The sequence below is a fragment of the Enoplosus armatus genome, chromosome 18, assembly GCF_043641665.1.
Source record: "Enoplosus armatus isolate fEnoArm2 chromosome 18, fEnoArm2.hap1, whole genome shotgun sequence".
NCBI lineage: Eukaryota > Metazoa > Chordata > Actinopteri > Centrarchiformes > Enoplosidae > Enoplosus > Enoplosus armatus.
Genome location: NC_092197.1, coordinates 20,382,531 through 20,403,452, shown reverse-complemented (window position 1 = coordinate 20,403,452; position 20,922 = coordinate 20,382,531). Strand labels below are relative to the sequence as shown.

General features: G+C 44.7%; 1 protein-coding gene across 1 annotated transcript; it reads left to right on the top strand.

The window, feature by feature from the left end:
* Window positions 1-1,318: 1,318 nt before the first annotated feature.
* Window positions 1,319-16,374, top strand: zer1 (zyg-11 related, cell cycle regulator). Its single transcript, XM_070924966.1, has 16 exons — window positions 1,319-1,367; window positions 2,370-2,572; window positions 2,672-2,822; window positions 5,421-5,875; window positions 6,838-7,011; window positions 8,742-8,856; window positions 10,007-10,153; window positions 10,248-10,421; window positions 10,790-11,005; window positions 11,961-12,002; window positions 12,908-13,027; window positions 13,143-13,258; window positions 13,877-14,065; window positions 14,522-14,619; window positions 15,091-15,193; window positions 16,262-16,374. The coding sequence occupies exons 2-16, from the start codon at window positions 2,406-2,408 to the stop codon at window positions 16,347-16,349; spliced, it is 2,355 nt and encodes a 784-aa protein (XP_070781067.1). The 5' UTR covers window positions 1,319-1,367; window positions 2,370-2,405; the 3' UTR covers window positions 16,350-16,374.
* Window positions 16,375-20,922: the final 4,548 nt, after the last annotated feature.

Genomic DNA, 20,922 nt, shown 5'->3' with positions numbered 1-20,922 from the left:
GCATTTCTTTGTGGGCACTCTGCGTCTCTTTGTGGTCACTCTGCATCTCTTTGTGGTCACTCTGTGTCTCTTTGTGGTCATTCTGCGTCTCTTTGTGGTCACTCTGCATCTCTTTGTGGTCACTGTGGTCATTTTGCGTCTCTTTGTGGTCACTCTGTGTCTCTTTGTGGTCACTCTGCGTCTCTTTGTGGTCACTGTGCATCTCTTTGCGGTCACTCTGTGTCTCTTTGTGGTCACTCTGCATGTCTTTGTGGTCACTGTGCATCTCTTTGTGGTCACTCTGCATCTCTTTGTGGTCATTCTGCATCTCTTTGTGGTCATTCTGTGTCTCTGTGGTCATTCTGTGTCTCTTTGTGGTCATTCTGTGGTCATTCTGCATCTCTTTGTGGTCATTCTGCGTCTCTGTGGTCATTCTGTGTCTCTTTGTGGTCATTCTGCGTCTCTGTGGTCATTCTGTGTCTCTTTGTGGTCGTTTTGTGTCTCTTTGTGGTGGTTTGACTTTCCAACAACAACCTTCCGCCCAAATGAATGAATGTGCTCAGTTAGTTTCATTGCAATCTCCCCGTTAGATTTTGTGTACGAGTGGAGATTTCAGTATGAGGGTGGTGCTAGATGAAAGGTCAGGAGGTTACCAAAAAGGTATGAGATTCACCCTCTGGGGACCATGAATATTGATCAAGAATTTCAAGGAAATCTGGACAATATTTGGTAACATATTTTGCAATGGACCGAGTGTTAGTCGCTCACCTTTTTGCCCACTTGGACCCTGAAAAAGTCATTTCAATAATTTCACAGATAAGCGAAGAACTAAAGATTAAAAAGAATTATAACGCAGTTTGGACACACAGTTTCTCTGCATAATAAGGTGGACAACAAGGAGAACTCCTTTAGGATTCCTCTAAATAGTTTTGATTAAACATTTAAATATATTCTAATTAAGGCTGGTTAAACAGACATATTTCAAAGGAACTAACTTTATGCTACTATTACTAGAACTACCACCATTACTATTAGTGCTACCACTATTACAACAACTACTGCTACCAATAATAATAATAATAATAATAATAGTAAGTGTACCAGATATTTACTATTGACACAATAATACTCATTTTGTATAGAAGTATAAAAAATAGGACCTCGAGGGACGAGTGATGGGAGTACAAGACGAAGAGGAGGAAGAGATGGGGGGAAAGGAGGAGGAGGAGGAGGAGGAGGAGGAATAGTAGAAGAAGGTGGAGGAGGAGGAGGAGGAGGAGTCTGTTTGTTGACATCGGACGAAAACGAAAATCAGATGAGTGAAGACTGGCGATAATAACCCGATTTCTCGCCGTCATCAAAGACACACAGCCTTGGCGAGAGCTAAGGTAGAGCGCTGCCTGACGAGCCGTGCACTCAAACACCGCTGACCACCGCTCGCACTCGGCATTTCCACACAGAGCTCCTAGCTAGCGCTAGCCCCACTAGCTAAGTTAGCTAACGCCAGAGCAGGGAAAGTCATCGCTAGCCACCAGCCAATTTAGACGCCGAAATGCACCGCGTAGGCAAGTTAAGGCTGGACTTGGAATAACAAGTGTTGCTCTGCGGTGTTTCGGGTTGCCGCGAGCGAGTAGGCTAACAGTTGTCGTCCGTTTGTCGGTGGCTATCTGGCGTTAGTGTTGTTAAAAGTAAATTACTGTGCAGTGCCGCTAGCTAGCTCCGGGCTAGCGAGCTAACTTAGTAACAGTCTTGCTGTGTCTCCCCTCAGGATTCGTTGCTGTGCTGGTTAACTCAACAAAACTAGCAGCACCAACCAAAAAAGGCTGGGCAGCTACTGGTCCAGGTGAACGGCTACTAGTTTCGGGCTTTATCGGCAGGAGTCATTCGGCTCAACACAACGTTGGTTAAGATCATTTTTGTTAGCAAAGTTGTTCCAAAGTAGCCCAACAACAATGCCTGCGAAGAGGTGGTCTTGTAATGTAAACATGGGCTCAGTGTATTGCCCGTTAACTTAGTAGACAGTTAAATGTAATGTCTTATTAATGCCTCTGGTGCTCGACTTTATTTTGTTTTTGGGGGTGGGGGGGTGGGGGCGGGTTGACTGTCACTGTAACTGCCAAGTCTGTTACTGTTATTGAAATCAGTTTAAGTTTCTGTTTTGTCACTTTCTTGTTCTTTTTTTTTTTTTTTTACATAAGAAATAAATAAATATATATATGTTATATTAAACTGCAACCTAAATGTTCAGCTGCAGGGAATGCAAAAAAAAAAATTGCATATATTAGCATATTGTGACAGTTATAATTACCAGGACTTTACATGTCAATCATCGCTTCCATTTAATTCTCACATTTGCTTTGTTCAATGCACCCCCCCCCCCCCCTCCCCAGGTCCCCTGCACTGCCCTGTTTTGGATCTGAGCTAACATGGCAGCCAAAGCAGGAGACAACCCCGACAGCCTTATGACTCTGGCGACGGTCTTCTGCCTGAAGAACCTCAGGAAGACCATGTGCTACCAGGGTTTCAGGAACAAGCTCTGCCTGCGCTCGGACATCTTCCTCCCCAGCGAGATCTGCGACAAGCTGGTCAACACGTACGTAAGCGGGGCGCGTCCGTCGATGTCTGCCCAGTTTCTGAAGTGTCAGTATGCCGTTGGTTTGCACAGGTTCCATGTCTGATTTTGTGTAAACAGATATATGGAGCTGGTCCACACGGACAGTAACTTTGAGCCGGAGGAGAGCTTCTTCCAACTATTCTCAGACCCCCGGAGCACCAGACTGACCAGGGTGCAGCTGAGAGAGGACTTCGTGCGAGACAGAGATCTGGAGGCCATTCGAAAACAGGTGAGGTGCCGCGAGCCGGCCAAGTTCGGAATAAGCTGTTTTAGCGTTCACCTCTGTGGAACATGTCAGCTAGAAAACGTAGACCACCATTCCCATGGGGCGATAATAACATCAGTATACAGTGTGTCATATTATCGAAACCTCTTATTTGGAAATAAAAACTAAGAAGGACCTTTTTTGAAGTTATTAACCCAACTGTCAGTTGTAAATGTCTCATTGTCCACATTCATTTCCTTCAAGTTGAGGAGGAACCCGTCGCTTTTTTTCAAACTGCACCTTTCCTTCCTTCTTTCTTTGTGCATGAAGGAACATGAAGTAAGCTGATTTTTTTATTTTTTTTTTCATAGTAATGCCTGGGATTTACTCAGCAGTTATGGTCAGTTTTGCTAGACTAAACAGGTCATGGACCACTCTCTGAATATCAGGGTTCATTATTGTCTACTTTTTGAGTTGGGCGTTGCTGTTCTTTGCGATGATGACTCTATTTTATATTTGAAACGCACGTCTGGTCCGTTTTTCTTACTTAAACATTTATCAGTCCAACGAATGGGGAAAGGTTAATCCAGATAATGTTCAATCCAGTCTATCAGATTATACTTTCAAAAAAAACTTTCAAAATGTTCTACCAAATATGATTTTAAGCTATTGTTTGAATGAGTCTCCATGTTCATAAAACAGACCTTTAAAGCTGCAGTAGGCAATATTTTTGAACTATAATTTTGGCTGAAATAACTCATTTTGACCACTGCATGTCACTAACAATATCTAATTGCTCCTTTAAAGAAATGTGTCAGTGAGCACCCGCCCCCCTTTGTATTTCGTCTTTTAAAAAAACGGGACCGGGTCTGAATCAAACAACCAATCACATTGACTCTGCACAAACAAGGGCGTTCTACAGAAGGTTCCACCTTCCGGATTGTGGCGTGAATCAGAATTGGTTGTTTGATTCAGACCTGGTGGATTGTTAGTGGCATGCAATGGTCAAAAATTATTATTTCACCCAAAATTATAATTCAATAATATCGCCTACTGTGGCTTTAAGTTCCATTCCGAACCAGTAACTTTCATATTGTAGTTAGTATTGTTTGGACCAACACTTGTGAAGTATAGCTAGGATACCCAACACCTCACCTCCACAGTAATGTAGGATTCTTCTTGCAATGGTACCGTCAAGCCCTAAGAACTGGGAGGGGTGGCCGTTTGGTTTTCTGTTACCAGTAATTACTGCTGAAAGAAGTTGTGTCAAATGACAATCAAGGAACGTTAGTTAATGGTACCCCACTCCAATCGCGCACTGTCCCACGACAAAAAGCTGTGGTTTAAGGTTTCTCCAGAAATAAATGCAATGGCACCTTGACATGGTGCTGTCATTACATGGCCTTGTTTTAGGTGGACCGTACCAATGTTTTAAGAATTTGTCGCATATTCTTCCGTTGATATAAGTATTATCGTAGTGAAATGTTTTCTAAAATACATGCTCATGCCATGTAATGTGGCACTTTAGTTCTCAGAATGGTGGCGCATCTATGCAAGACATAAATAAGATGTGAAATAGGAATAAATCTGTCTATAGACAACATACTGATTCAGCAGAGTCTTAATACAATTCGTCATATATTTCGTCACTAAAGTTGAAGCTCAGCCCTACTAAAGCGCAAGGAAGAAAAGTAGTCTTCGTCCGCCAAGCGTGGCCCTTTTGAAAGCAATATAGTGGGTGTTGGTGGGTGGGAAGCCAGTTAGGGATCACGTCAGTTAGGGATCACCTCCCGATGTGGCATGCTTTGTTCAAAGGTATTTGTTGGTTACTTTGGGTATGTAATTATACTTTCGTGGAGAATAATGGTTGGTCTGCAAACATGGGCTCGTAAGAAAAGGGTACGCTGATGTTCTTACGTTCTTAAGGAACTTCTCCAGTGCCCTATGCAATCTGCTCAGCCTCTTATACCACAAGAGACTGTACTGTGTGATGTTGGACCGGTCGTATATATATATATATATATATATATATATATATTGGTCTTTTACTCTAAACATTTCAAATATGGAATTGTTCTGCTTTGCTGACAGTTCGGACTTTCTAGCCAGAGCTCAATGACCTCAGGCTAGTAAGGCAGGATGGATTTCCAGGGAGCTCAGACCATCCTCTCTTTCAGAGGTCAGAGGACCATGGTTCCCCGGGCAAAAGTGCAATAGATAACACTTTGTCTTATCCAAACCTATAAAAAAAAAAAAGACAAAATCCATCTTCTTCTTTATTGTTGTACTTGTACTATGTGTGTACTGTCATTGCTTATCTATGCTTTGCTGCAAGCCACATTTCCCCCAGTGGGACAATTAAGAACTGAACTGAACTGAGTGTGTGTTTTAAAAGGCTATTACTTTACGCAGTTTGTTACCCATAATGGGCCCTTTTTGGAAGCAGCCATTTTGACATGTCGAGGTAGGGTGAACACGGTTGTAATTGATACAATGAATCATGGCCCTGTTGTTTGACACGACGGGCTTGTTTTGCGTTCGTTTTACAGACATTGTGACGATGCGCAGATGGTTTTCTGGCAACACGCAATAACGGTGATTTTGCTCTGTGCGTTCTGCCAGGACCTGATCGAGCTCCACCTCACCTACTGCAACAGTCTGTCATCCCGCAGCTTGAAAACACTGACTTCCTTCCGCGAGACCCTGGTGTCTCTCTGCCTCTTCGGCTGCAGCCACATCTTCTACAGGAAGGGCGGCGCGCCACTCGCCTGCAACGAAGACACCGAGGACGAGGAGGAGGAGAGCCCCGCGTCTCGGCAAGCGCTGGAGACGGACTTTAACTTCCAGGGCTTCAACCGCCTAAGGTTGCTCAATTTAGGCGGCCTGCCCGACGAGGTGGATGCCGAGACCCTGCTCAAGCCCCTGAAGTCGCTCACCTCACTAGATCTGTCTAATGTACAATTGCTGGGAACTACTTTTCTCACCCAGTGGAGGGACAGACTGGCATCTCTTGTTCTGTACAATGTGGACCTGTCGGAGGAGTTGGTCAACACGGTGGTGGAGATTGTTAATCTCAGGTAGGATGGGAGGGGGGGCTTTTTTACGCATAAGCTGTCATTGCGCTCTTAACACACCCTGGTGTTCCAGTCCTTGTCTATATTGCCGGTTGATCATGCCTGGTTCATTCATTAGTGATAAAACACAACACAGATTTTCCAGAAGTGTGCTGCTGGTGGTATAGTAGGCAATATTATTGAATTATAAATAATACCATAACCAAATATGATTTTATGCTATTATTTGAATGGGTCTCCATATTCATAAAACAGACCTTTAAAGCTACAGTAGGCAATATTTTTGAATTATAATTTAACTTATTTTGACCATTGCATGTCACTAACAATATCTAATTGAAGGGCTCCTTTAAAAAAAAAAAGAAAAAAAAAAAAAATCTAGTCTTTTAAAAAAAAAAAACTGGACCAGGTCTGTATTAAACAACCAATCAGGGGTAATCAGGGGGTTCTGATTCACACTCCAATCCAGAGGGTGGAACCTTCTGCAGAAGCCCTTGTTTTGTACAGAGTCGATGTGATTGGCCAGTTACGCTATTGCTCGCTGACCCGTGATTGGTCACAGCTCGTTGTTTACCTGTCCGGCCCACAACGGCACTGTTTCGGTCGACTCTCGCAGCTCTCATCGCGTTGTTTTTTCGGCCGCAGCCGGGCAGCGGTTTTGTCTGCAGCGAATTTAGTTTGGTGTCGGCGATTGATGAAGAGATGAGTTTTTGCATGTGCACAGTATTCACGCAGCACCCCTGTTGAAGCTTTTACCGGGCGTTATATACATGCACGCTTGAGGTTGTACTACAAATGCAGATAAATGTGTACCCATGTACATGCAATATCCGATGTAGTCTATTTACAATATAATTCATTGATTGGCTAATGGATGGAGATATTTTGCAGGCATAGGGTGATCGTATTATTCACCCACCACCCTCGAAGGATGCGTCATTGATGAAACTCGTTATGCTCCTCAGGCATCTTGACATCTCGCGCGAGAGCAGGCGGACCTCTAAGTTTAAGATGACCAGGAAAATCCTGACCGCCATCGTGCAGCGCCTGATCAACCTGGTGTCGCTGGACATCTCGGGCCACATCATGCTGGACAACTGCACGGTGCCACACTTCGAGGAAGCTATGGGTCGGCCAAGGTGGGGTAACCCGCATCTAGAGTGTGCATCAGATATATATATATGTATATACAGTTGTGTCCAAAATAATAGCAGTGTGATTAAAAAGGTGAGTAAACGTCAAAATCCCTCAAATAAATTGTATTTTAATGAACACAAATGCATTGGGGACACAGCACTTTCTATTTCAAAGCAAGAAAATTGGAAAAAGTAATTGAATTTGATAATATTTTACAGAAAGTCAAGAAATATAATGTTAAAAAAAATAGCAGTGTTGACATCTGTCTTTACAAACTCAAATGTACTGTATAAACTAAGAAATGCTTGAAGATTCAACTTTCCTGAGAATCATAAACTAATATTTAGTTGCATAACCACGGTTTCTGATAACTGCTTCACATCTGTGGTGCATGGAGTCGACCAACTTCTGGCACCGGTCAACAGGTATTGCAGCCCAGGACAATTGTACTACGTTCCACAATTCCTCTGAATTTCTTGGTTTTGCCTCACGAACAGCATTTTTCATGTCAGCCCACAAGTCTTCTATGGGATTAAGGTCCGGGGATTGTGCTGGCCACTCCATTACTTGAATGCGGTTTGTCTGGAACCATGATTTTGCTCGCTTGCTGGTGTGTTTGGGGTCATTGTCTTGTTGAAACACCCATTTCAAGGGCATTTCCTCTTCAGCATACGGCAACATGACTTCTTCCAGTATTCTGATGTACTCAGACTGATCCATGATCCCTGGTATGCGATAAATAGGACCAACACCATAGTACGAGAAACATCCCCATATCATGATGCTTGCACCACCATGCTTCACCGTCTTCACTGTGTGCTGTGGCTTGAATTCAGTGTTTGCAGGACGTCTGACAAACTGTCTGTGGCCCTTAGACCCAAAAAGAACAATCTTACTCTCATCAGTCCACAAAATATTACGCCATTTCTTTTTAGGCCAGTCAATGTGTTCTTTGGCAAATTGTAACCGCTTCAGCACATGTCTTTTTTTTAACAATGGGACTTTGCGGAGGCTTCTTGCTGGTAGCTTGGCTTCACATAGACGTCGTCTGATTGTTACAGTACTCACAGGCAACCTTAGATCTTCTTCGATCCTCCTGGAGCTGATCATTGGCTGAGCCTTTGCCATTCTGGTTATTCTCCGATCCATTTGAATAGTCGTTTTTCTTTTTCTTCCTCGCCTTTCTGGTTTTGGCTGCCATTTTAAAGCGTTTGATATCATTTTAGCTGAACAGCCTATCATTTTCTGCACTTCTTTATAGGTTTTCCCTTCTTTGATTAATTCCTTAATCAAAGAACGCTCTTCTTCTGAACAGCGTCTTGAACGACCCCATTTTCAAGGACAAATGCACAGCCAGCATTTGCAGCGTCAGTTGCCTTGATCCTTAAATGAGGGCCACCTGTTTAACAACTGTTTTTTTCACATTATCAATGACCTCACTTATTGAACTCAGCGCTGCTATTTTTTTGAACACGCCCCTTTCAGTTAATGATTCAGTTTCACAGAATCAGCAGCATGCACACCATGCCTGTTGGGTCTGTTGGTTTTCTATACCTTTACTAAACCTTCTAGAAACTTACTTGCAGTGTAGAAGTTGAAATTTTAACAAAAACAGTGATTTATCTTGCTAGTGATGCGGGACTGCTATTATTTTGAACACAACTGTATATATATATGTATGTGTATTTGTGTATATGTGTATATTCTGAACAAGTTTTTCCCTCTCTTTCAGCACCGAGCCCTGCAAGAGCAGCATCTATCCTTTCCAGGAGCTGAAGAGGCCCCTGCAGTTTCTGGGCCTATACGACACCACCCTCTGTAATGTGACACACATCCCCGCTTATAAGGTACTCTAGATTCTAAAGGCCGGACACGTGTCGGAAAATAAAAATAAACCCATTCTATAAAAGTAGAATTGCTCACCTTCAAATAGATCCTTTATATTTCATAAAAGACCAGGGAATCCCAAGTGTTTCTGTTGACCTGACAACAAGCAGCGAATGTTAGCAACGTGACACGTTTCCTCAAACAGGACTCCAAAGACTAATCAAATAGGTGTGTTTTGATGAAAAACGAAAGAAAGGCATCTATGAGGACAGCTACGTGTTATCTTGTGTTACCAGCAACGGACGCATTCGGCCAAAAGTCGGCAAGTAAACGGGGTCACTCGTTAAACCGAAACACCCGCATAGGTTTCACCGTGCCGTCTCACCAGCTGAGTGTTGAGATATGTCGTGCTACTTCATCGCTGTTCTACAGACATTACAAACGGCCAGACTTTGGTCCAGTTTTCCTTATGAAAGACAAACGTCTTCCTAACTTTAGATTTGATGGCGCACTGTAAACCTTGCAAGCAGTTACTTGCAACGTTACACTTGTGACGCGAGAGTCTCGCGTTGACCTTTGACCTTTGACGAGAGTGGCGACGCCGTGCAGAATTAGCATCAAAGCTTCAGTCAACCGATTTGTAACTTTACGTTTAGATCGATCCAGGGGGTCCGCGTGTCGGTGTAGTCCCATTTTAAACGTTAAACCCGGATTCCCGATTCGTATCGGTGAATCGTTACACCCTCCTGATAAGTGTTTCACAACCTGGTAGCCTCGACCCCTCAAGATCCCAAGATGAATCTGAGGGATCACAAGAGGATTGATGGGAGAAGTAAGGACCCCCGGAGTGGCTATAGAGAGAGAAAAAAAAATGGGTTGCCACGTTGTGATTAATTCATGTGCATGAGAGCCAGCACAACAGACCCGCCTTGTATATCACAGTGTTGAGTAATGGGAAACATTAATTCTGAAGAACTAAGTTCACAGTGTGTGTATTATGTGCAGCTCTGGTTGTTTTTCTTGTGGCTGGTTTATAAAACCAAACAGCCAGCGGCGGTGCTGATTGTGAGCTGTAGTTTCCCCCCCGGTAAACACACTGACCTCTGAACACCCACCACCCCCCCCCCTGCCGCCCAGTTTTGTTTTGTGGGTTAAATCCGCCTCTTTCAGGTGACTGGATCGAAGAATGAAGACCAGGTCCTGAATGCCATCGAGGCTTACACAGAGTTTCGCCCTGAGCTGGCCCACAGAGCCATCAATCAGCTGTTTGACATCGCCAGAATACAACACTGCAGCCAACTGCTCCGAGCGTTGCAGGTGGGATGAATTTTTAAGTCGGGTTATGTTCTTTGAAAGGAAGGGGCGCTCGGCACTCTCTCACACCACTCCTGCAAACGTTCTGCCCTTTCAGCTCGTCATAGCGGCGCTGAAGTGCCACAAATACGACAAGAGCATCCAGGTGACCGGCAGCGCTGCCCTGTTCTACCTGACCAACACGGAGTACCGCAGTGACCAGAGCGTGCGGTTGCGCAGAGAGGTCATTCAGGTGGTGCTAAATGGAATGGAGCAGTACCAGGAGGTCACTGTAAGTCTACTCTGTGGCCTCATGCCCCATCTCTGATGAACTTTTTTTTTTTTTTTTGTGGTACTGACCAAAATGTGTAACTCCGTGTATCCAAAACCGTCACTGTGTTCTTTATAATCAGTCTCTGATCCAGCAGTTTCTTATTTAAATCATCATTTTGACAGACTGCATTTTAGGAAGTCAACATTTAACATTTAAGAAGTTTGGCTTCTTTTATTGAGTGGGGCTGTAGAAAAACAGGGTATCGAAAAAATTCATCTGCTGTAGGATCGATAGCCCAAGTGTCCAGATGGGCAATTGTTTGACAATTGCCATTGTTTTGTGTTTTATGTACAGGAAAATAACAGTTTTCTGTGCCCCCCCACCAGGTCCAGAGGAACTGCTGCTTGACTCTGTGTAACTTCAGTATTCCGGAGGAGCTGGAGTTCCAGTACAGTCGGGTCAACCAGCTGCTGCTGAAAATCCTGGAGCCCGCCAGGCAGGACGAGTCCATCCAGAGGATCGCCGTGCACCTCTGCAACGCGTTGGTCTGTCAGGTGGACAACCATCACAAGGAGGCTGTGGGAAAGATGGGATTCGTCAAGGTAACGTCGAGACAGGCTTCACTCTTTTCAACATCCTCATATTCCTGACACATGTCTGGAGTACAGAATGTTTCCGTAAACAAGTCGAGATTGATTTAATGTTTTTGCGTCAAATGTTCAATACAGATTTTGAATAAGTGATTTAAAGGTTAAAGTTTTAATGGTAGGGTGGTCTGAGACAGGTAGATGCTCTGGACAGCGTCAAAGGCAGAGCTGTAGATGAGTCAGAGCCTGGGTTTGTGTGGAACCGGGGGGGGGGGGGGGGGGGGGCATATACAGTTGTATCATCTGCGTAGAAATGGACATTGAAGCACTGATTAGGAAGAATAACGTTTTTTATGTATGCCGTGACTGATGGCGAGAAGGCTCGATGAAGCACCATCAGCCATTTGCTGAACGTTGGAAGGGGGAATGGGTAGAAGTAAGTTGTGGACTGTGACGTACTTTGGTCCTACAGTAGTCCGGCTCACCGGACGTAGGCTGCTGGGATACGTCATCTCCTCCCCTTCCGCTAACTGCGCGTTAACAGTTTTCAGAGTCGGTGGTTTTAACGGGTCCAGTGAGCTCCTCCAGAGCTAAAGTACAGGTCGGCTTCACCTCTAGGACACCGATGATCAAGTTATGTCTTTTTTTTAACAGTAGAAGTTTTAAAGCGACGGACAAAGGCGAGCTTCCTCAACATTTCAATGAGACCAGTGGCGGTGCAGTGGTGTGTGTGTGTAAACTGTGAACACCCACACACTTATCTCCATTTCACCAAATGTATTATCTATTAGCTTTCATAGCTGTTTTTTTGTTTTTTGTTTGCGTCCATCACCTTCTTGTTCTGTGGTAAAATCTTTTACCCCTTAGTAACGCGCCCACACCAACACAGCCCCATTGTGAAAGCTGTCAGCCGACTTATGTTTCAAGTTTTTTTTTTTTGTCTTGACTGTTGTTGTTTCCTCCTTCACAGACGATGCTGAATTTAATTCAGAAGAAGCTGCAGGACAGAATGGTGAGTTTGAACTTGACATTTGATTGCTTCAAAGACGCTAGCTTGACTCAATTGTTTCACCGGGAAGGACAGCACGGTGAAACAATAGACAGAGGTCTATTAAGAAGTTTTACTTTTCAAACGTAAAATAAGAGCGGCGACCCCGGTGTCCCAATGGTTAAAGCGCATACGTCCGCAACGTCCACGGTTCGACTCCCGGCCAGGGGGACCTTTGTTGCGTGTAGGGATGCTAATTTCGAATTTCTTTCCCGACCGATAGCCGACCCTTGTTAACCGATCATTAGCCGTTAACCACCGAGAGTAAAATGTACCATTTAGATTGGACGAATGTCTGTGACCCATTCAAAAGAAAGGGTTTATTTTGATGTGTGGAGCATGAGGATTTATGCGTCAACACACACTGAATCCTCCAGAGCTTAGACCGCTGTATAGAACCTTTAGTAGGTATAACAGCCTGGACTTCCAGTGTAGAAAACGCATTAAAATAGATAGCCTCGCAAACAGGAGCCAGACTTTTGTAACAGGCTAATTAATGATCAAAAGCAACACGGAAACTTGTAGCCACATTTTTTCATACCTCAAAGAGACCCGCGGCGGAGAATACTTACTCAGATGGTCCCGATGTCCGGGGAACGCAGAGATAGCGGCTCGCTTGATCGGCCAGCCTCGGGAAGAACGTCTCAACACTTGTCCACTAGTGAAGAGTATCCAATGGGGGGGCGGGGGTGTTGTCTCTCATCCACCTCTGCCTCTGGGCCATTATCTTGATGAGGGGGTGCTGTAGTCTTCTCCCAGGAGCAACACCATGGCTATTAATAAAAGTCAAATAACCATACCTCCATCACATCTGTTGCAATGACACGTGAAGGGGATACTAAAAAGGTTGTGTATTTCTTGCCCCTCAGTGTGACCAGGTGATGGAGTTCTCCTGGAGCGCTCTGTGGAACATCACCGACGAGACGCCCGACAACTGTCAGATGTTCCTCAACTGCCGGGGCATGAGTCTCTTTCTGGAGTGTCTACAGGTGGGTCCGCCTTCAGGATTCGTTTCCGTACATGTTAGAAATATATTGATAGATTGAAAACCACGCGCTTGGACTATTACAGCAGAAGGTCTCACATTGTATCATCTCGCTCCAGGAGTTTCCAGACAAGCAGGAGCTTCACCGCAACATGCTGGGGCTTTTGGGAAACGTCGCCGAGGTCAAAGCGCTGAGGCCACAGCTGCTCACCCCACAGTTTATCACTGTATTCAGGTAAGGCAACTTAAGACAGGGTCCCCGCGGATCCTATATATGCTTCAATGTCCACATATGCTTCAATGTCCATTTCTATGCAGATGATACACACATACACTTATATATATATATATATATATATTGCCGCAGTGATAGTATTATTTTTTCTTTTTAGAGGTATTGAAAAGGTCTTAAAAATCATTTCTACCTGTACTTAAGAAATGTGCAGATAACCCTGTTTAGAGAGCTTAGAGAACAAGCGGAGAGTAAAATGATTCTAGAAGGATTCCGGTCGACCTTTCCAGCGTACTTATAAAACAATGTATTAATAAAACAATAACGACTATTAGACGCTTGGATGTTCACATCAGCTGCTGTTCGACACCCAGCTCATGTCTGGTCATTTAATCAACTCTCTGCTTTTATTTTGATTTTTGTACAAACAGCTCCAACCACACATTAAATAAGCAAAATAAAATGACAAACATCTGGAACAAACTGCAGTGCATACCAAACTATTGATAGTCAGACATTCTGGGTTTCAAAACACACACACACACACACACACACACACACACACACACACACACACACACACACACACACTCACTCACTCACTGTGCAATGCCTCGACAGTAACCTGCTGGACAGCAAAGCAGATGGGATCGAGGTGTCGTACAACGCATGTGGCGTGCTGTCACACATCATGTTTGATGGGCCGGAGGTTTGGTCGATGGAAGAGCCGCGAAGAGACACCGTGATGGACAAGATGTGGGATGCCATCCAGAGCTGGGACGTCAGCTCACGGCGCAACATCAACTACAGGTGATTTATCCGTTTACTACTTCCTTATTAATGCCGTATCAGCCACCTTTTCATTTATTTAAAGCGACAGTAGGCAATATTATTGAATTATATATCATATATTATATGGTTGAAATTACTCATTTTGACCATTGCATGTCACCAACAATATCTAATTGAAGGGCTCCTTCAAAGAATGTGTGTATGTGAGCACCCACCCCCCCCTTTGTATTTAGTCTTTTATAAAACTGGACCGGGTCTGAATCAAACAACCAATCAGGGTTAGCTAGCATAACTGGCCAATCACATTGACTCTGTAGAAACAAGGACTGTGTGTGTGTGTGTGTGTGTGTGTGTATATACATATACATATATATTGTGTGTGCATATATATGTATATATGTGTGTGGGGGGGGTCTTCCTGTGCAGCTGTCAGTGGGTTTTCCTCCTTTTTGAATTTTTAAATTGATCTCTCAGGTCATTCGAGCCCATCCTGCGACTGCTGCCCCAGAGCATCTCCCCTGTCAGTCAGCACTGGGCCACGTGGGCTCTCTTTAACCTGGTGTCAGTTTACCGTGAGTATCTGTCGCCCTGGAGGTTTTCACACCAGACTCACACATTTAGGCCGTTTACACCTGGCGTTAACATGCGATCCTGGGGTGATCCGGTCACAAGTGGACAGCTCTTAAGTGCGTCAGTTCACACCTAGCAAATAAATACGCACATCATTTCTGTTTGCAAAGACCAAATGCGTTGTTGTTTTGAACCCGCGGTAGGCAGCAATGCACGTCCAGTGCCTGGAAAGTTTGCAAAGACCTTGGTGCGTGGTTTGAGATGGCCCGCGGGCACATATGCGTACATACTGCTAAAAGAATGTGGCCCAGACCACCTCCAAATGAGCGATCGGATCTCGGGTGCATTCACACCTGGTATTAGAGCTGTCAACCTCTATCATTCCTCTAACATTCCCATTTCAGTAAAGTGTACAGTAAAGCACAGGAATCATTCTCACAGTCTTTCTCTTTCCGTTCATTTTCGGTCTGCAGCAAGCAAGTATTGCCCCCTGCTGATAAAGGAAGGAGGAATAAGTCTCCTAGAGAAAGTTCTGGAACTGGACAGCTCACAGCCGGAGACCAAGGACATGGCCAGGTAAGACTGACAGCTCTGTGTATAAGCTGTGCTCGAAAGAACCCTCTTTAACCTCATCTTTATGTACTGTTTCGTACTCGTTAGCACTCTCGGTAGCTTGTCAGTAGGTTCCGTTTCCCAAGATAGATTCTACAGCTGATGATTCAGTCACAGGCTTTCATGGGTTATGACTACTATACTGCTGCACCCAAGCACCAACCTCCAGGTCTGAAGCCAAAGCGGAAGTGCCTTAAACCTGCATTCTTTGTAATGGCCAGCAAGGTTGCAAAAAGAAGTCCGATTGTATAGAAGTCTATGAGAAAATGACCCTACTTCTCACTTGATTTAACATTCATTCCGTATGGTTTATGGTCTCAATCGCTAGTTTTTCAAGCCTTCTTCAATGCAGCGTGATGTTCATTTTGTAAATTATGGTCCCATTTAGAGGAAAATAGACGATAGAGCAGCTATGCCTTCGGGCAGGGCTACCTTTTCGCAATGGTAACGACCTGTCAATCAGGATAGCGGCGTTCAGTTTTGCTAACTTTCCAGTAAGTACATTTACAAGCTAACTTTGTTAGCAGCTACTTCGCACGGCGTAGCCAGGAGCCAGGTGCGGCCAGGGTGCCGATACAGGCAGTGTGTCTCAGATGGGTCAGGTATGGTCACTTCTGGTTCCGAGATGGCAACGGCCAAAATGCTGAACTCGAGGTTTCAAAACGGTAGTCCACAAATCAACGGGTGACGTCACGGTGGTTCAGTTGCGGCGGTTAGGACCCCACAGCAGGGGTTCCAAAAAAGGTTGAGACAGATTCAACTTTTGGAGAAACGCAACCCGACGTCGCGGAAAGAAAATGATGGATAAGGTTGAAGCGACGTACCGGCTCGCATGGCGCGATGACGTCATTTTGGGCACACGGACCCTCGCGCCGGAGCCACTACGGCGACCATGAATCCAGCTTTAGGGTGCTGCCCCCTGTGCGGATTGCGTAATTTGATAATAGTGCAATCATTTCTGTACAGGCATAGAATCTCCGGCGACAGTACCTAACCTTTAGCTAACTTGCAAATATATTTCTGTGTTTTCAGCAAAGTGATGGAGCAGTGTGAAAACTTTAAAGAAGACCCCATGGAGACAAATCACGGGCAGGAGGTAAACTACGGACAAAGAGGTTGACACCACAGGAAGCCACGGTTCCCGGCAAACTTCAAGCAAAACAACCTAAAGCCCCTCCTACTGTCATCACCACAAGGGTCAATCGTGTGCATTAATCTTATTCTTACCATTCTTTATTATTTCGTAGAGCAGAAATGTGTCCCTGACCCTCTTCACAGCAGTTCGGACAGAACCTTTAATATATGACACATAGGACTTAAGATGTGGTGCATGGTGTTTTTTTTTTGTTTTTTTTTGGTTTTGTCGTGAGGGTGCTTACCTTTGCTGCACATAAGCATCTCTTCTGTTGGGACAGGCTCGTCGGGGGTGGGTGACTGTAATCGCTCAGTGTGTGTGGTGTGTGTGTGTGTGTGTGTGTGGTGTGTGTGTGTGTGCGTGCGCGCGTGTGTTTAACGACAGAACAAAACAGTCGGAGTGATGCTCAGTCGGTTCTCGGCGGAAGGAAACTAAAGCTCTGCCCCAAAGCACACTGCAGTTGACTGTGTAAACATCGAACAAACAAGGCTAAAAAGGCCGCGTAGTGTCCCCGCACCGTCGTCAGAGGCCTCAGCTCTCACACTGGGGGTGGGTGGGGTGGGGGGGCTGTTGACACATGTACAGTGAAAACTAGCCATTACGTGTGTAGGCTGCAGAGAAGCATCACGCTGATGTTGACGGGAGGGGAGGGGAGGGGAGGGGAGAGTCCTCCCGGGCCTTGTGGCACAACGACGGACTTCTTTGTTTATATATGTAAATATTCTCTGTTTGTCTCATCCTTTTACTGTGTGTATGTTTTATAATATAACTGTAAACACTCATGACTTTACTCTCTATTTAAATTTTTTTGTTTTAGGTTTGACTGACGTGGTCAGTGCTAAGAAACTATATACAGAAAGACTATATCAGTCATTCAAAACTCGGTTCTTTGAAGGATCGTTGTTTAGATGTAGTCCAGCCCTGCCTCTGCTTTTTAATTGTCTGGCATTTTGAACCTGATTCAGTTGATTCTTCTTTACTGGAAAGCGGGGGGGGGGGGGGTCAAAACACCCAAAAGCAAATACACTATATGGCCAAAAGAGTGTGTGGACGGTACCGGGCCCCACGCGCTCTAAAGCCAGCCCCGTAAAGAAATGGTTTTTGGATCCCCCTTTGGGATATGAACTGGAGCTCTGGACAGGCCGACACCGGTGTTGGACCTCACTAACGCTCTGTGTGGCCGAATGGGAGCAAATCCCTGCCACCGGGTTCAACATCTGGCGGAAAGCCTGAAACCAGAAGAGATGGAGGCTGTCATGGCAGCGGCTTAGTGCCCATGGTTTTGGAAGGACCTGGTCAGCTGTCGCATACGGGGGTTCAAAGAGTGCTCCACGGATTTTATTTGCACCCCTATAACACTGTCAGACTCACAATAGACAGTTAGAACCAGAACCAGAATCTTCGTCTTTGTCAAAAACCTGGTTGCATACGTTACCCACGATGCAACTCGGCCGCCGCCAGTTTGGTCCGAGATTCGGGCGCGTTATGCTAGTAGCGGCCAATGTAGCCTGGGGAGGTCGGGTCAGCTCCAGACCAACAAGATTGTTTTCGGCTTCAAACGCGCAGTCTTCAGCCCCCCGACCGACGCTGACTCACTAGTCCAGCGGCAGACTTACACCCACAGCCCTACTTCCTGTGAGTACCGACTCGAGTAGTTCCAACAGGTGTAACAGCGCAGGCAGCATCTGGAATCTTAAAGCCGCCCCCCCGGTGGTTTTGACCTCAGAGCTCAAACAGTGCTTCCAGTGGTAGAGTGCGATGCTAGATAATCAAAAAAAAATGGCTGGGTGAAACCGTTTTCCTTCATTTCCACTGGGTTGGTCAACATGCTGCTAAGTAACCGCTTCACTTAAATCAAAACACTTCTTCTAGCACCCCGCGGTACTGCGGTAACTTTAAAACAGCAGATGAAGCAATAACTGACGGGAGGAAGAAGCTGAATAGTGCTTTGACGCGTGTGTTTTGAAGTTGAAAGCGGGACGATCTGTTCAGGGAGGTAACGCCGGGCGCCTCTGCGGTTCAGAGGCTCAGTTTCTGCCCGAGCTCTCGCAGCTCTCACCCAAAGCGCTGGCCGTGCTTTCGACGGCGCCTTTTTTCCCCTTTCGCCCAAATCAAAGTCGTGACTTTAATCCCTCCATTTGCTGTTGTGACCTTTTTAAAAGGTGCCCTGTGGAGTTTTCTTGTAAACAAGAAGACGTTTAATGTTTAACTTTTTATTTTTTTTATTTTTTTTTTTACAACCTCAGCAAATTGCTCTTTCTTGCCACCAACAGTCTAAGAAAAGAATAGCATACTGTGGAACTGTCAGCACAAATATATATATATATATATATATATATATATATATATATATATATAGCTCTGCCCACCCGCTCTTGTATGTGGGTCCTTTTTTTCGTGAGCTCAAGTTCCGAACAAAATGGAGACCTGCTCATCAAGACTTGGTTAGAAACTCCACAGAGCACCTTTCTAAGACGACCCCAACTGAACGAAACGTTCTACCGTGGACTGTATATAAAGATGGCCGACGCGTCGCCACTCGGCTGCCATCTTGCGCTGGTGATTTTATAGCATCAAATAAGTAAATAACGTATCAGAAAGACGGACACTTGAACGTGACGTGTACTTTTGATTTTCTTTTTTTTTTTTTTTTGGTTTGGCCCATGTCCCATCTGCTAACATGGAGGGGGGCGGGGCTTATGATCTATACTGCAGCCAGCCACCAGGGGGCGATCGAGACGTGTTTTTTTTTTTTGTGGTTTGTTTGTTTTTTGGCTTCACTTTTGGGGAGCTTGTCGTCGTCCATTTTTTATATACAGTCCACGGCGCTGAGATTACATACAGGAAGTGTTGAGTTCGGACGGCCTTCTGTAAACAGCACTGACAATAAATGCTAGAAAAATCAAAATCTCAACAGTAGCTGTCTGAAGGGGGAGCAATTGCTTTTAGCTTAGAGAGCAGATTGCCTGTCGTGTGTGTGTATATATATATATATATATATATATATATATATACACACACACACAAACTTTTACTGTTTTTAATAGCTTGTTTTTAATTATAAACGGCGCATTTTTAGTTCAGTTCGTAAAAAACAGACGCGCACAATATGTTTTCCGTTCCGTAACCACGTCAGCTGATCTGGGACAGCTACTGTATGCTTCTGTTTGGAGTTGCCCTTTTTGACATTCAGAGGACAGTTCAGTTAATGAGCCCATAAACAGGCAGGTTTAAGTTGCCTTACGGTATTATCGAGCTGGGTTTAATCCTACTGATAGTTTGTATTTTCATTTTTTTTTTTTTTTTTTTTTTTCTCCCTCCATTGGCTTGGACCGCAACTCCTGTCACTATTGATTCATCTTATTGATTGATCCCATTTATTGTCCAGATCCCAAAGCTATGCGATGTACAGTGGTATTATTATTATTATTATTATTAAACAGAGAAAAAGAAGCATTGACTTCTGTCAATCAACACTTGAGCACAGTTTCTTCCTTTTTTTTTTTTTTTTTTTTTTTTAGGTCCACGTTGGTTTTTAAGTCTTAGAACATTGCATTGCAGCCATTTTAATGTAGTTTCACTTCACTTTCACGAAAGTCCCGAATGAGCAGTTTGAGCTGGACTATTCGAACCAGTAGCGAGCGCAGTGCTGATGCTGATTCAACAGGACGTGGACTGGTGGGGCGGAGCGCGAAGCATCCGCATGGATCTCATTCCTTGAGCTCCCTGTAAAACCGGGGACCTGCCGGGACCTTTTTTTTTTTTTTAATTCACCCCAGCGAGGGAACATGCATCACCACGTCATATTGCATACATTCAGAACTGTAAGACGCGCTGGTTAAGGCCAACCGGGTCACACATGTAGGACACTGGCACCACAGTGTGTGTTTGTGTGTGTGTGTGTGTGTGTGTGTGTGTGTGTGTGTGTAGCTTCGAGCTGGTTCCCAGTATCAGCCTACAGTCTCCCACATAAACACAGTTTAAGGATTATGTTCAAGAGTGATGCCTGAACTTTTTTTTTGAAGCTACTTCATATCAGTTGTGTTGGGGGGTTTTTTGTTGTTGTTTTTTTTTTTTACCCACTGACTTGATTTTCTGGTTCTCATGTACAGTTTTTTTTTTTTTTTCTGTATGTGTGATTTGTGGGAATCTGATTGGCCCAGCTCCATTTCTACTGTCACGGCCGTTCAAGTAGTGTGAGCTGGAAACGCCTCCTCATCCGGAGGCTCGCTGGGAGTTCAAACGCGCGGACGCATACGAATCACGCCGTGTTTTGATTTAGACCCTAGCTGAGACAGGGTTGGCAGGGGCGGGGGGGCGTGCGCCACAGTCCTCCCATCACCCATTCTGTCTAATTTTGAAGTCATTGAATGTTTCAGTTTATGCTTTCCAGGAAGAAATGGTGTAATAATGTCTAGAGTTAAAAAAAAACAAAAAAAAAAAAAAAGAAACAAAACAAAACAAACAAAAAAACATGGATGTCAGTGACAGCAGGTAGCTACTGTTGGGGTTTGATTGTTATTTATAAAGGTGTATGTGCTGGGGAGGGGGGGGGGGG

Excerpts from the sequence above, each read along its gene's own strand:
- zer1 (XM_070924966.1), top strand. The coding sequence starts at position 2,406 with ATGGCAGCCAAAGCAGGAGACAACCCCGACAGCCTTATGACTCTGGCG. Across the intron at positions 2,573-2,671 it reads TGCGACAAGCTGGTCAACAC|ATATATGGAGCTGGTCCACA; the intron begins GTACGTAAGCGG and ends TTGTGTAAACAG. Across the intron at positions 10,422-10,789 it reads AGCAGTACCAGGAGGTCACT|GTCCAGAGGAACTGCTGCTT; the intron begins GTAAGTCTACTC and ends CCCCCCCACCAG.